We start from the raw sequence: 14929 nt of genomic DNA, 5'->3' as shown, positions 1-14929 counted from the left end.
CCCCCCCCCCATCGGCTTCACGCAGGACTCAAGTTGGGGGGAGGCTGCAGGATGGAGACCAACTTTTTTTTTTTTTTTTTCCGAGGCTGAGTCTCTCTCTGTCACACAGGCTAGAGTGCAGTGGCATGATCTCAGCTTACTGCAGTCTCTGCCTCCTGGGTTCAAGCAATTCTCCTGCCTCAGCCTCCTGAGTAGCTAGGACTATAGGTGCACACCGTCATGCCCAGCTAATTTTTGTATTTTTAGTAGAGATGGGGTTTCACCGTGTTGGCCCTGATAGTCTTGATCTCCTGACCTCATGATCTGCTTGTCTCTGCCTCCCAAAGTGCTGGAATTACAGGCATGAGCCACTACACCTGGCCATCCATTCCTAAGACTCCCCCGAAGGATGACGCTGAGGTTCACGCAGTCAGGGAAGGAGCTGAAGGAACACAGTGGGCGGAAGGATCTCTGTGAGCGAAGGCTTGGGATGAACCACCTTGCCATGTTCTTGACAGCACATGAGGTGGGAGTGTAGTCCAGGGCATACGGGCTGGGCATGGTGGCTCATGCTTATAATCCCATTGGTTTGGGAAGCCCAGGTGGGTGGTTGGCTTGAGCCCAGCAGTTTGAGACCAGACTGGGCAACACAGGGAGTCCCCTTCTCTGTAAAAAAATTTAAAAAAAATTAGGCAGCCATGATGGCTCATGCCTGTAATCCCAGCTAGTTGGGAAGCTGAGGCAGGGGAGGATCGTTTGAGCCCAGGAATTTGAGGCCACATCTAACTATGACTGTACCATTGCACTCCACCCTTGGTTACAGAGAGAGACCATGTCTTAAAAAAGAAAAAAAGAAGAAGAAAAAAGTAGAGTCTGTGAGCGAAACCCAGAGAGGCAGGGCCTTATTTTTGGCATCCTGATGTCATGTCCCGAGGAATGGCAGGGGAGCTGGACAGCATGGAAGGACTTCAAAACAGAGCAGTAGCATGGCCACATGTGAATTAGAACGTTTGTTTTAATGGTCCAGCTGAGTCTCAGCCCATCCCTGGCTGTGGTGTGTGCATAGGAAACGTATAAATGTGTACAGGTATCAGTGCAAACATGGGAAAAATGGTTTTGAGTTGGAGAGTGGAGGGACTGGTTAGGGGAGAAATAGCCAGGGAGAGAGGAGAGACACAGATGGATTGGGGAGGGGACTCTAGAGTCCTGCAGACGTCATGAGTGAGGCTGGAGTGAGGGGACTTGAGTGATGTCGGGTTTCGGACGGCAGTGTATAGGTCCGAGAGATGAACTGTGGGGAAGTCTTTGGGAAGAAATGATTCAGTTCCATTTTTGAGGGTCTCAGGTGTCGGAGTTGAAGCTAGGTTCCGGAGCCTGAGGGGATAGTGGGGACAGTGGGGGCCGGATTGGCTGAGGCAGTGGTGGTGCTTCAGGCCACGGTACAGAGGCGGCAGTGCCGGGGAGTAATGAAGACAGGGTCAGGGGAGTGTCAGAAGGCCAGGGAGGAGGGTTTTAGGAAGGATTCCGCCCAGAGGCTTCAGAGACAGCATGGGGTGAGGATGGAGACCAGTTGAGGTGCGACCGCAGGTCTCATCGTGGCCTGTGCAGGGCTCATCGTGGCCTGTGCAGGGCTGGGGGCTAGCAGGACAAGGTGAATTAGATAAGTAACTGTCATGTCACACAGTTGTCTTAACGCTTCCGGACCTTCCTGCTGTTGGTTCTTGGTTCTTTGGGGTCCACAAATAACTGAGCGAGGGTGAGGAAAACCTGGGTTCTGGCTGCTCAGCTCCCCTCCTGGGGCAGGTCCAGTACGGGCACAAGGACGCATCTCCCCACGCTGTTTCATATACCTCTCAAGCCCTGGTCACAGCGCTCACAAGCTTACGTTCCCTCTTGGAGGACGGCAGTGGGCCGTGGTCCTCCTCAGGTTTTGGCCTGTCTGGCTGTTCCCAGCCGTGGCAGTCCCATCCTCTGAGACATGGCGAAGTATGTCAGGGGAGACGGAGATGCCGGCCTGCCGGTCCTTGCTTTGCTCCCAGTTCAGCTGTGGAAACTCCTGGCACCCACAGGCCTGGAAGGTTGCCACGGATGCCAGGGCCTCAGCACCATGCGGCTCACCCGTGTCAGATCAGCGAGTTAGGTGGATATCCACGTGTCAGAATGAGAGAATTGTTGCTTCTCCACAGGATGGGGTGAAGCAGAAAACTTCTTTAACAGATTTGTAAGGATGGACCTTAAAAGATGAGCAAGTTCAGGTGATAGAGGAGAAAAATGCTAGCCCAAGGGCCTTTGGTTCCAGATCCCCTTGTGTGGGGTACAGAATAGCTCCCCATTTTCGGTGGAAGGGACACAGTAGTCTTATGTAAAGTAAAGCATCCTGAAATATTCTTAGGGAAAATAAAAATGTTTTAAATTCCATTTTTTCAAGAAAAGAAAGAGGCCCCCCCACCCCATAGCAGGAAACAGAGGCTCTCCCTGTGGCCTTTTAAATGAAACAAGGAAAAACATCTTTAAAGATTATGTGGCATTGCCTTGCAATCAGGATGCTGTGGGCCACCTGTAGTAGCATTTCGCAGGAGAGAGTACTATTTAAGCACACACAGTGGTCAGGATCCTCTCCAGCACCTAGCACGGCGATGCCTGCACACATGTGGTGTGTACTTACAAGGGCATTGGTGGCAACGTGGTTACACACAGCACACGTGCAGCCGCACCCACACACACACAGGGCACTGTACAGCTATAAACATGACCAGGAACCCCTTCAGGTCTATGAAAAGCTCGCCAGGATATATTTAGTGATTAAAAATGAAGTGCAGAACAGTATACTGCTGTTTGTGATGGCAGGGTCGTATGTAGATTTGCCTCCATATAAATGAGAAGCTGTAAGGACTCAACTTCCTTATGTGCCTGGGATGGGGGTGGGAGGACGTGGTGGCCAGCAAGTGGGAGTACAGGTCGGAGGAGACAGCTCACCGTGTACCTTTTTATATTATTTGGTTTGTGGTCCACGTGAACAGATGACCTTAGAGTCTTACTCTCTAACATTTTAACTTGGAAGTTTTTGCTCTTCTGGAGTTAGTGGTTTGAGGAGGTCTCCAGTGGGTGAAGAAATGGTCGTATTGGGAACCTCAGACTCACGATTTTTTTTGTTGTTTGTTTTTTCTTTTTGGGATTTCCTGCATTCCTCAGTTTTCAGAGCTCCAGGGAGAGGTGAATAATTCACTAGGCTTTCCTGATGAGTGGGGTACAACCACTCTCTTACGATCTAAAACTTAGGCTTTCTTTGACCTCCAGCTTATGAATGCATTTTTAAGTGTAGTTTTTAGAAGATGACTGCATTCTACACTGTAGTAACCCTCACCCTTTTGTAAAAATCACTGTGGCAGTATGTCTGTACAACCAGGATGTATGATGCCTTGCAAATGTTCCCTGTTACCTGGGTCCCAGACTGTTTGTAAAAGTATTTATCTGTCAAAAAGGCCAGGCATGAAGGGATCCTACTGAGTTGAGAAGGTCCTGGAGAGTGAGGAGTTGGAGTTAATTCATACTAAAATCAGTAATAAACATTTGGAGACTTGGAAGCTTGGGTGAGGGCGAGTGGAGCAAACCATGTCGAAGGTGCTCTGGGAGACCTTTTCACACCAGATGCCCAGTGGGACCATCTTGGTTTCTTTGCATGAAAATATTGAAGGTACAGGAAAGTTGAGTCAGAAATGTAATTTGAAGCTGGTCTTTATGATGCTGGGAATGCCAGAAAACACATTTTGAAATCATTGGAAATTGTAATGACTTGAGTTATGTCTGCTTTGCAGACATTTTTGGGTTCTCTTCCGTTAATCCATGCATCCATCTTGCTGATGCTGATGACACGTAAAAGCTGTAGATCGGAGGCTCTGTTGTGCTGTGTCTTCTGTACCACATCACATCACATCACATGGAGCAGTCAGGTCAGGGCGGTTGGAATAATGTTGGAAGCAGACAGAGGCCACTGGGAGGTTCTGGGGAGGTTCTCTTAGTTTTCAGTTGCTCAGTTGGGTGCATGAGAGACATGGTGAAGTGGGCAGGGAGGCAGGTGCAGAGAGGGTAATAGGATTAGGGGTGTGGGAGGCGAGAGGAAAGCAGTTAGGTTCTAAAGACAGACTCACCGTTTGGCCTAATAATACTTGGAATGAGGCCAGCCCTGCTTTCCGTTCCTCTGTCGATGCCCCTACATGTGAAAAGTGGTATTGTTTCACTGAGCTCCACTGAGACTGAATTGATGAACTAATTAATCTTAAAAAGATACAGTTTGGTTAACTATTCCAAATGTTAAATTCACTGTAGGGCCTAAAATAAATCACTCTTGGGATAAGTCTTTCACTTAAAAATATAAAATATGATCCCTGATGGGGAAGCAGTGTTGCTATTTATTGTTATTGGGTGTTTCATCAGTATTGTACAGATATTTTCTATAGGTATAATGAAACCTTAGCAGGCTTTTTGTGACTGTCTGCCGAGACCGGCTGAGGTTGAGGTGCAGGATGAATCCCGGTGTGTCTTTGGAGTTTCCACCCCAGAGTCGGCTGTGCATCGACGTCTTTTGCAACACGACGAACACTTAACAAAATCATTTTTATTTCCGAAGTTATTTTAGGAGAAATTTTATTTTTAATGAGTCAGTTTAAGGTTGTATGTTTGTCATCTTTTGATTGGAGTTTTTGAGGAAATTGAGATTAGTCAATAGCGTGAACAAATACCCAGTTAGCAGAATTGAATTTTGTGTTGGCTCTGTCGCCTTCCTGAAACCTGCGATGGCTTCATGCAGCCCTGGGAGGAGCTGCCAAGCATGAGTCACTCTTCTTCCAGCTGCAGTGGAGCTGCCTTTAGACCCAAAATGTCACTGGCACTTCTCGTTATTTACCTTTTTGTCACTTTCCTGATCAAAACCAGACTCATTCCCAGAAAACCTGAAGAACTTGTATCTGGCAGAGGAGCGGGAGTTGGAAAACCGCAGGTGTCCCTGGGGACCAAATCAGGTCCCCTGGGAGCCTCCAGCGTTCCTACCTCATCCACTTTGCCCCTGAGCCTGGTGCTGGCTACCAGTAACTGCAGCATTGACTAGGTTTTTCTTTCTGTGAGTCCGCCTATGAGGACAAATGTGTCCTAAAGCGATAAAGCTGGGTCAGGATCCAAAACAAAACCAGCTTCCCTCTTGTGTATTCGTATCACAGCTGATTCTGAAGTGTGATAGACATGCAGGATGTTAGAGACAGATGAGAGATTTAGATTTCAGGTGTTGGGGCGCAGATCACTGCAGGAGAAGAAAAACCGGGATCATACTCTTTTGCTTTTAGACCTGAGCTATTGAGAGCTGAAAGTCCCAGCACGCTGCAAAGTCCTTGAATCCGTGGTCCTGAGTTCATCTCCCTGTGAAGTACATTGAACTGTTTTTTCTCTCTTTTTTTTTTTTTTTTTTTTTTTTTTTTTGGTCTGCCCCAACATTTCAGTAAAGGGAGGATAACCCTAGGATTGCCAAGTGTATGAAATGTATCACAAAGACAGTCATTGCTTTGTCCCTGGGGAACTGTGTGTAGCTGTACCCTAAACCACAGGTTTCATCCCTGTCAAGAGAATGGAGGTGTGGCAGAGGAGAAAAATATAGTAATTCCAGTGGAGGGTCTCTGCAGAGCTCCATCAGTGTCAGCTGGAGGAGGGAAGTACGTGGCACCCAGTCTCACCTCCTCCGCATCAGCTGCTCCCTCTGAAGTGGAGCCTGTTCCATCCCAGCGCGATTTGAGGTCCCTGTCCCAGGGCAGTGGGATCAGAACTGTGAGGGAGGAGCAGCGTGTGAGGTTCCTCAAGGTTAAGATGGCTGTTCAGATAGAGGACAGAGTGAGCCGTGTCTCTGTTTGTCATGCTCTGCAGGGCTGGCAGGAGCCACACATTGGGTACCTTTCAGTCTTGTCACTTGAAGTATTTGAGTAAAGGAGATGGAGTTACTGCTTCTGTTCTGATTGGGTTGGAACCTTGTGTGCAGGAGTGCCTGCTGGGAAGAACTGCCTGTGAAGCCACCAGGGCCTTGGTGTGCCTTGGGGAAGAGGTGGCAGCTCCGTGGTTTGCTCTTGGCCCAATTCTACATCAGACAGCCCAGGTGCTGACTCCAGATCAGCAGCTTAGTTTTCCTTAGGGACAGACCGCGGCCATAGACCTACCAAACAAGAAGAATCTAAAATAGGAAAATAAATGCTTCCAAGTTAAGTAAGTTGTCTTCAGAACAGCCGTGTGTGAGCTCGCCACTGTACACAAAGCAGGGGGCTTTTCTTCTCTGAGAAACTCCACAGATGGCTGACCTTAGTGATCATTCACTTGATGGGGATATCCCAAGGGTACACAAGGCCCCAGCTTCCCAGACAGATAATGAAATGTGAATGCAAAAATTAACAAACCATTCAAATGTGTAAATCAGCGTGTGATTCATGGAGATGCCAGCACTCCTCCGGTGAAGTATTTCAGAGCCCATGGTCTCACTGATCACGTGTTCATGTCTCTCTTGTTCTCCTTGCTTCCTAATCAGCCCTGACCATCACACCATTTTTAAAAACAATACCAAGTGCTGAGAGAGTTCCTAGGGAAAGTGGCTTTCTCTGAGGTACACAGGATCCAGATCACTTAGGGCTTATTGATTTTTATGATCAGTACTTAGGTTGCTGCTAAAAGCAGATAGGTTTCCAATGCATTTCTGAAACCTAAGAGGCCCTTCCTCCTCAATCCATCTTTAAGAGCAGCGGAGAACTCGCCTTCCCCATCCTGCTGTTCAGGCAGTTAGTAAAGAAAACTTGAGTAAATCGTTAGGGTCACTCATCTGTGCACCGCCAGCTCAAACTTGTAGTACACATGATTATTAAACTCCAGTGGTAAAGAAGTTAGTGATTATCAGCAGATCAAAGGGAACTTAAAGCATTTAAAAGATTTGCGTCTCATCTCTTACCAGTTTTAATAAAAGCAACATTTGGGGTTTATTTCTTCCCTAGATAGGGCTGAAGTTAAAAGTGCTTTGATGTTATCACTGTTTTTATGGCTCACCATGAAATTTGGAATGGTCTTTTAATCCCTCAACCGATGAAATCTCGGTTGAAATCTCTTTAACAGGAATTTACAAATAAGTCGAGAGCACAATAAAATTTGGTAATTCAGAGACTTCCATCATTGACAATTTATAATTATTTGACTTGGGTTTGACTGTAATTTATCTGTAACACTTATTTAAAATGAGAGATTTGGTAATATTTACTGTTATGCCCTACATGTGAGTCAGTGGAAGCATAGTCTAGGAGTGGCGAGGAGAGACACCCTCTGACTAAAGAGTTGTTTGTGGGTTTCCATGGAGAACTGAGTGAAAAAGGGTATCTCGAGGCAAAAGAGCAGACGTGGCCTCAAAGCAGAACCGAAGGGAGAATTGCAGAAGGAATACATCCGTCTTCTGTGGGAGACAACAGGATGCCCAGGGTAGAACACATAGTAGGATGTAGCTGAATGGGAGATTGTAAACTGCTGTATAGAGGGGCTGTCCCAATGAGGGGGTATTGTTGTTGGGGAAATTAATACAACAAGCAGGATGACAAGCAGAAGAAAAGTGCTGGTCAGGCAGGGTGCCTCACACCTGTAATCCCAGCACTTTGAGAGGCTAAGGAATGAGGATTGCTGGAGGCTGAGAGTTCGAGACCAGTCTGGGCAACATAGTGACACTCCGTCTCTACAAAAGTAATAAAAAGATAGCCATGTGTGGTGGCATGTACCTCTAGTCCCCACTACTCTGGAGGCTGAGGCGGGATGATTGCTTGACTCTTAAGAGTTGGAGGTTACATGAGCTGTGATGGCACCCCTGCACTCCAGCCTGGTGACAGAGAGAAACCCTGTGTCTTAAAATAGAGAAAACAAAAGTGCTTATGTAATCAAGCTTATATTCTACAAAGGAACTTTAGTGATACATAATGGTTTTTTGTCTTGAGTATCTGTACTTTTTTTTGTTGTTAATTGAAACAAAATTGCCAATTTTGTCTTTACTAGGGCCGGTGGGAAAGTCAGCAGGATGTATCCCAAACCGCAGTTTCCAGGGGAACAGCTCCCGTCCTCTCTGTTGCTCCCCAAAATAACCATTCTCGGGATCCAGGTAAGTTATCTTTTCACTTGTCAATTACTGTCAGAAATCTGAGCATCTTTCAGAAACTTCGTATTTCCTGCCAGGCAGCTGCTGTTCTAGATAATGACCGTCCGAACTGTTTCATTTCTCATCTTAGCAGGTGGAGTTCCATTGGCTCTGGAACGTTGGCTCCATCTTGCATTGCTCTGATAAATACCGCCTGCTCATGATGTGTCAGCCTGCACATTGCTGGACTCTCTTGGCATCTCTTTGTTAAGGACTTTAGTTACATGCTCTGGCCTGGAATTGTCTTGATGGGGAGATTTTAAATTATGACTTGAATTTCTTTCTTTCTTTCTTTTTTTTTTTTTTTTTTTTTTTTGAGACAGCGTCTCACTCTGTTGCCCAGGCTGGAGTGCAGTGACATGATCTCGGCTCACTGCAACCCCTGCCTCTTGGGTTCAAGTGATTGTTCTGCCACAGCCTCCCGAGTCGCTGGGACTACAGGTCCCTGCCACCATGCCCAGCTAATTTCTGTGTTTTTAGTAGAGACAGGGTTTCACCATGTTGGCCAAGCTGGTCTTGAACTCCTGACCTCAGGTGATCCGCCCGCCTCAGCCTCCCAAAGTGCTGGGATTACAGGTGTGAGTCACCTCGCCCAGCAAGTTTCTCTAGTACAGGAATATTTATTTAGATCATTGTGTGTCCTCAGCTCTCATAGGTTATATTTTTCAAGGGACCTCTTAGTTCATCTAGATTATTAAGTTTATTTTCATAAACATCACTTTACCTGATTTTTTATTTGTAGGATCTCTTGTGATGCTCCTTCTTTTTATTCTGATACTGATAATTTTTATTTTCTGTTTTGAATACTTATAGAACAGATTTATCAGATATATTAATCTCAGAACCAGTTTTTGACTTTCTTAGTTTTATTTTCTGTTGCAGTTGATTTTTAAAATCTTTCTGCATTTCTCATGTTTTTGGTATATTGTGCTTTTATTTTCATTCTCTTCAGAGTATTTTAAAATTTCCCTGTGATTGCTTCTTTGATCTGTGAGTTATCAAATAGCATGAATTCTTCTTCTATATTGGGGGTAATCTATATTCCAGATTGTGTTCTTCCTTGGTTAATATTCTGTGTGCACTACTGTATTTGGGGACATGGGGTTCTGTGTGTATCTAATTAGGTCAGTGGTTCATTTTCCTGTTCAGATCCTCTGGATCTTTAATGATTTGGTGGAGGCCTATTCTATCAGTTCTTGAGAGGGCGTTAGATATCCAAATATGATTGTGAAAATTGTATTTCCCTTTATACCAGTTTTTGCTTCATTCACTTAGAAACTCTGCTAATTAGGTACATACACATTTAAGATTGTTAAATCTTCCTGATAAAGTGACCTTTCTATCATGAAATGTCCCTTTCATCTCTGGAGATACTCTTACCTTGAAATTTTCCTTACCTATCATTTATACATATATAACTGCATCAAATTTATTTACTGTTTGCACAGTGTGTCTTTTTCTCAGCCTTTTACATTTTAGCATGTATTTGTCTTTAAGTTAAAAGTGATTGCCCTGTAGACAGCATATGGTTGGGTCCAGTTCTTTCCCCTGAATCTCATCTCACAGTTCCTGCCCTTTAATTGGCGTGTTTCACCCCTTCCAGTGCCTGCTATTGAGGTCCGCCATGTTATTATTGGTTTTCTACTTGGCTGTTCTGTTTTTTGTTTCACTGTAACTCCTTATTTACCTTCTTTTGGATTCATCAAATAAATATTTAGTGTTGCATTTTATTTCCTCTTTTTGCTTTTTGGGACACCTGTACTTGTTTGCTAAAGTCTTTGCTCAGAAACCATACTTTTCATTCTTAACTTGCCAAATCTTCTTAGAGTTAATATGATATCACTCCCCGCCTCACAAGTACAGGAACCATGCAACACTATAAATCATTGACCTGTTCCTCTAGGCCCCCGATTTTGTACGGTTGTTTCCTCTTCTACGTTTATAGATGTTAGAAACCTCACTTTATAATGTTGTTCCTTTTGCTTTAAAATAGCCACTTTAGGCCAGGTGCAATAGCTCACACCTACAGTCCTAACACTTCGCGAGGCTGAGGTGGGTGGATTGCTTAAGGCTGGGTGTTGAGACTAGCCTGGGCAACATGGTAAAACCCTGTCTCCACGAAAAATAGAAAAATCAGCTAAGCATGGTGACGCACACTGGTCTCACTACTCAGGAGGCTGAAGTGGTAGAATCACCTGAGCCTGGGAGGTTAAGGCTGCAGTGAGCCACGATTGCGTCACTGTACTCATGCCTAGGCAACAGAGTAAGACCCTGTCTCAAAAAAAAAAAAAGCTCAGGCCAGGCACAGTGGCTTGCGCCTATAAAATCCCAGCACTTTGGGAGGCCAAGGCAGGTTGGATCACTTGAGGTCAGGAGTTCGAGACCAGCCTGGCCAACATGATGAAGCCCTGTCTCTACTAAAAACAGAAAAATTAGCTGGACGGGGTGGCAGGTGCCTGTAGTCCCAGTGACTCGGGAGGCTGAGGTAGGAGAATTGCTTGAACCTGGGAGGCGGAGGTTACAGTGAGCCAAGATCACACCCCATTGCACTCCAGCCTGGGTGACAGAGTGAGACTCTTGTCTTAAAAAAAAAAAAAAAAAGCCACTTGTCTGTTAAGCACATTAAGAGAATACAGAAAAGATGGTTATTTTTTTTTTCCAGATTATTTCAGGGTCTTACTCTGTTGCCTAGGCATGAGTACAGTGACGCAATCATGGCTCACTGCCAGAAATATTTTCATCTGATTTTATTTCTTTTTAGCCCAAAGAACATTCTTTAGTATTTCTTAGAGTACAGTCCTTCAAAGTGCTCTCCTTTTTTGAAATTGTTTTCATTTCACTGTTTTGTTTCTTTGTTGTTTTAAGAATATTTTCACTGGTTAGAGAACTCTCGGTTGCAGTCCTTTTTCCTTTAGCACTTCAAAGATAATTCCTCATCTCCAGCCCCTCCTTTTATGCTGACAATTCAGCCATCATTTGACACTTCCCACTCAGTGTGATAGCTTAGTTTAGTTTGCCTGCTTTCAGAAGTTAATCTTTGTGGCAATTTTGCTATGATTTGCTTAGGTGTGGTTTTCTTAGTATTTAACTTGCTTGTCAAGTTCTTGGATCTGTAAGTTGATGTTTTTCAACAAATGTGAGAAATATTTAGCCATTATTTATTAAAACTTTTCTGCCTTTCCTTTTCCTCTGCTTCATCTGAGAATCTGATTACTCACAGGTTAGATTGCATACTGTCCTACAGGTCACAGAGGCTCTATTCTTTTTTTTTTTTTGAGGCAGGGTCTCACTCTGTCTCGCAGGCTGGAGTGCAGTGGCATGATCTCAGCTCACTGCAACCTCTGCCGTGAAGGTTTAAGCAATTCTCCTGCCTCAGCCTCCTGAGTAGCTGGGATTACAGGTGCCTACCACTACGCCCAGCTAATTTTTTGTATTTTTAGTAGAGACCAGGTTTTGCCATTTTGGTGAGGCTGGTCTGGAACTCCTGACCTTATGATCCACTCACCTTGGCTTCCCAAAGTGCTGGGATTACAGGCATGAGCCACCACACCTGGCCCTTTTTTTTTTTTTTTTTTTTCTTAATTAACCTTTTAATCTTATGTTTTCTGGTTGGATAATTTTTTTCTGTGATTTCCAGTGCTCTGTTAAGCACATCCGGGGAATTTTTCATTTCAGTCTTCTTTGTTGTTGTTTTCAGTTCCAGAATTTCCATTTGCTACTGCTTTTATGGTCTTAATTTCTCCATTGATATTCCCGGTCTGTTCATTTGTCAAGACTGTATTCTCCTTTGCATCCTTTGACTTGTTTAAGAAAGCTGCCTTAAAATAATTGTTAAATCCGGTATCTAGACATCTCATGGTCTATTTTTATTGACTCCTTTATTGACTGTGGTTCATACTTAATAATACATTCTTACCTGCTGTTAATTTCCAAAGGCTGGGATCAGAGGTATAGACAGGTATACCTATGATACACTAAGATTTATTCCCCCTATTTTGTTGACCGTGGGTTGTATTTAATAAGTTTTATCAAATGTATTTATATACACCCAGGTGATTCATACCCCAGTCAAAATGTAGGACATTGACAGGACTCCAGTTAATTCCCACTCCCCGTGGTCAGCTAGTGCTCTGATGACTACTTCTCTAGATTACTTGTGTGGTTTCTTCCTTTGGGATCTTTATTCATCTTAAACTTATTTTATGTCTGTCTCCCCTCTTTTATTTTTCTCATCCTTGTTTTTGCCTTCCTGTAAATGATTTGATTTTTCTAAACTGAGTTACGACGTATCTCTTGGCATGGTATAGCCATCTCTTTGCTTTTTTATTTTTCAGTGGTGGTTCTCATGGGCCCTCATGGTTACAATGTATATCCTTAACTTTTCGCAGTATACTTACACTTAGTATTCTACTGCTTTCTGTAAAATGTAGAAAGCTTACATTGGTATCCATCCATTTACCAACTGAATTTCCAGTAAGTTTGGAATCCTTTCAGGGGTTAGTATGGAGTAGAGATTTGGGGGCAGTTGTGTCTATCTGTTGAGGCAAATGTATTCCTTAAGGTGACTTGCTTGTTCATTTCTAAATGTTATGTGAACAGCTTTTTATCACCTATGACTTGGATTAGATTTTACTATAAATTAATAGGGAGAAGAAATCTTAGTGTATCATAGATATACCTGTCTGTACCTCTGATTCAAGCTTTTAGAAATTAACAGCAGGTAAAAAGGTAAGTTGTTCAAGGTGTCTCTCCCTAACTTGTAATAAACAACTTCCCAAAAGGTCAGTTTCATCATCTTCCTTCAGAAAATAGTTATGAAAAATTAGATTCAATAAGACATAGTCCCTGACTTCAAAGAGCTTAAAGTCTAGACAGAGAGCTCTACATGTGTGTCATTGGCAGTATGACTTTAAAATCAGTCCCATTTTATTCTAGGGCAGAAGTGAAAGCTTATGCCCGTTAGCGATGGGATAGAGGTGAATTACTGTTCTGATGCTGATAAGACCAGTGCATACTGGAGCATTTTGGCAGCACCCCAATTATAGCTCTTTAATTGGAAAAGGGACATTACTGTGTTTGAGGGAAATTACGGAAACTACAATAATTTGTTTCTCTAATATTTTTTAAGGATACCTTTGGGTTTTATTGTTAGATTTGCTGACAAGTGACGTATGGCAAATGTACAGGAAAGAAAATGTGTGTGTAATTGTATCTGTTTTCATTTTCCCCTGTAACACGGGCAGGACTCGGTAACCTCGCTGCGTCCTATTTGAATCCCGTCAAGTCCTTCGTGCCACAGATGCCAAAGCTCCTCAAGTCTCTCTTTCCCGTCCGCGATGAGAAGAGGGGCAAGCGGGCGTCTCCCCTCACACACCAGGTAAAGAGCACCGAGAAGGCAGCCGTGAACGCTTTTCTAATAGATGGGCACTCTGTGTTGCGCCCAAGCTAGAGGTGGAGGCGCAGCGGTGGGGCAGGGGAGCGAAACCCTGTTTTTAAACTCAGGAACAGCTGTCGGTCATTTCTCCTCCGCTCTCTTCAGAGATAACAGAGCTGTTTAAACTTACGGACACGCTCCCTCCTTTCTGCTTTTAAAAGGTGCCAAGGACACTGCTAATGTGATTTATGGTAATATCACTTAGAGCAACAGTAGTAAAATTTATGAAGTGCACTTAGCATTGTTTGTGTATTGCCAAGTAGAAAATGTAATTCTATTTTTAATTCTTGATTTCATTTCTTTTTTCAAACAATTTTATATCATGACTGCCCTTCCCTCTCAACCTCTTTTTTCTTTACTGTGGACAACCTGTTCTTTCACTGAACAGTGATCACCTCTCTTACCGCCTTTTTTCTTAAAACTCTTTACCCAGCCCTAGGGTAAGCGTTAGAGCAAACGTGAAAGGGTTTTCCCAACAATCAGGAAGCTGCTCTTAGGCAACCGTAAATGGGAAACCCACTGGAAATGCAATTTCCAGCCTTATATAGGTGTTAACTCAGCAGAAAATGATAAATGAGGATTTATTTATACTCATTCGAAAACACATACAGGGCAAGTTCTGTTGTCAAAATAGGTCTTTTGACATCAGCTTCTCCATGTTCTTCTAAACATTCGAGTTGCAGAAATGCAGGTGAGTCGTCTGAGACTTAGCTATTTGAAAGAATTTTCTAAGTTTATGAATGCATATTCAGGGAGAAGGAATTCGTTTTATCGGGCTGCTGTACAGATACATAATTTTTAAAAATCTAGCTTTAAGCATGTAAATAAGCATACACATATATGCAGTAGATGGAAATAGTAAAACCAAGATTTTGCCTCTATTTAAACTGTATTGAACGGGACATGTGGGGGGCTTATGAGTTGCTGAAATGAGTCTGTGACTGCAGGAGCTGCGTCTTGCAGGGCCTGAAGTGAACATTGGTGATTTTTCCCAGGTTTTTCTTTCCCCGGAGATCCGCTAGAACTGAACCAGTGGTCGTTACTGTGTACATTATTCAGTTCTAAACTTCTGTGTCGTTGTTTCACAAAGTGTGATTCATGAACTGTCTGTCAGATTTACCAAGGGAGCTGTTTTAAAAAAGTTTCTCAGCCTGCCCTAGGAACCGATAGCTAACTTGGAGAGGCCTTGTAATCTGGATTTATAAGTGCCTGTGATGATTCTTATTCGGTAAAGTCTGGTAACCAGTGTTTTCAGTTGCTGTGTAGTGAAGGCAAAGTCATGTCGGTTGAAGGAAATTGGAATCGTGTTGGAAGTCATGGAGCCAGCC

At 43.8% G+C, this 14929-nt stretch overlaps 1 protein-coding gene across 5 annotated transcripts in view; it reads left to right on the top strand.

The window, feature by feature from the left end:
* Positions 1-14929, top strand: part of KIF13B (kinesin family member 13B) — a 192562-nt gene that overhangs the window by 153243 nt on the left and 24390 nt on the right. For all 5 annotated transcript variants that reach the window (XM_032265370.1, XM_032265372.1, XM_032265373.1 and 2 more), the window contains 2 exons: positions 8029-8131; positions 13411-13544. In XM_032265370.1, the coding sequence (XP_032121261.1) occupies positions 8029-8131; positions 13411-13544 (237 nt within the window). The remainder of the gene's footprint in view (positions 1-8028; positions 8132-13410; positions 13545-14929) is intronic.

This window comes from Sapajus apella, unplaced genomic scaffold (genome assembly GCF_009761245.1).
Source record: "Sapajus apella isolate SASKATOON/1434 unplaced genomic scaffold, GSC_monkey_1.0 scaffold150, whole genome shotgun sequence".
Lineage (NCBI taxonomy): Eukaryota > Metazoa > Chordata > Mammalia > Primates > Cebidae > Sapajus > Sapajus apella.
The sequence above is the reverse complement of the archived record's forward strand: the minus strand, read 5'-3'. Positions and strand labels throughout refer to the sequence as shown.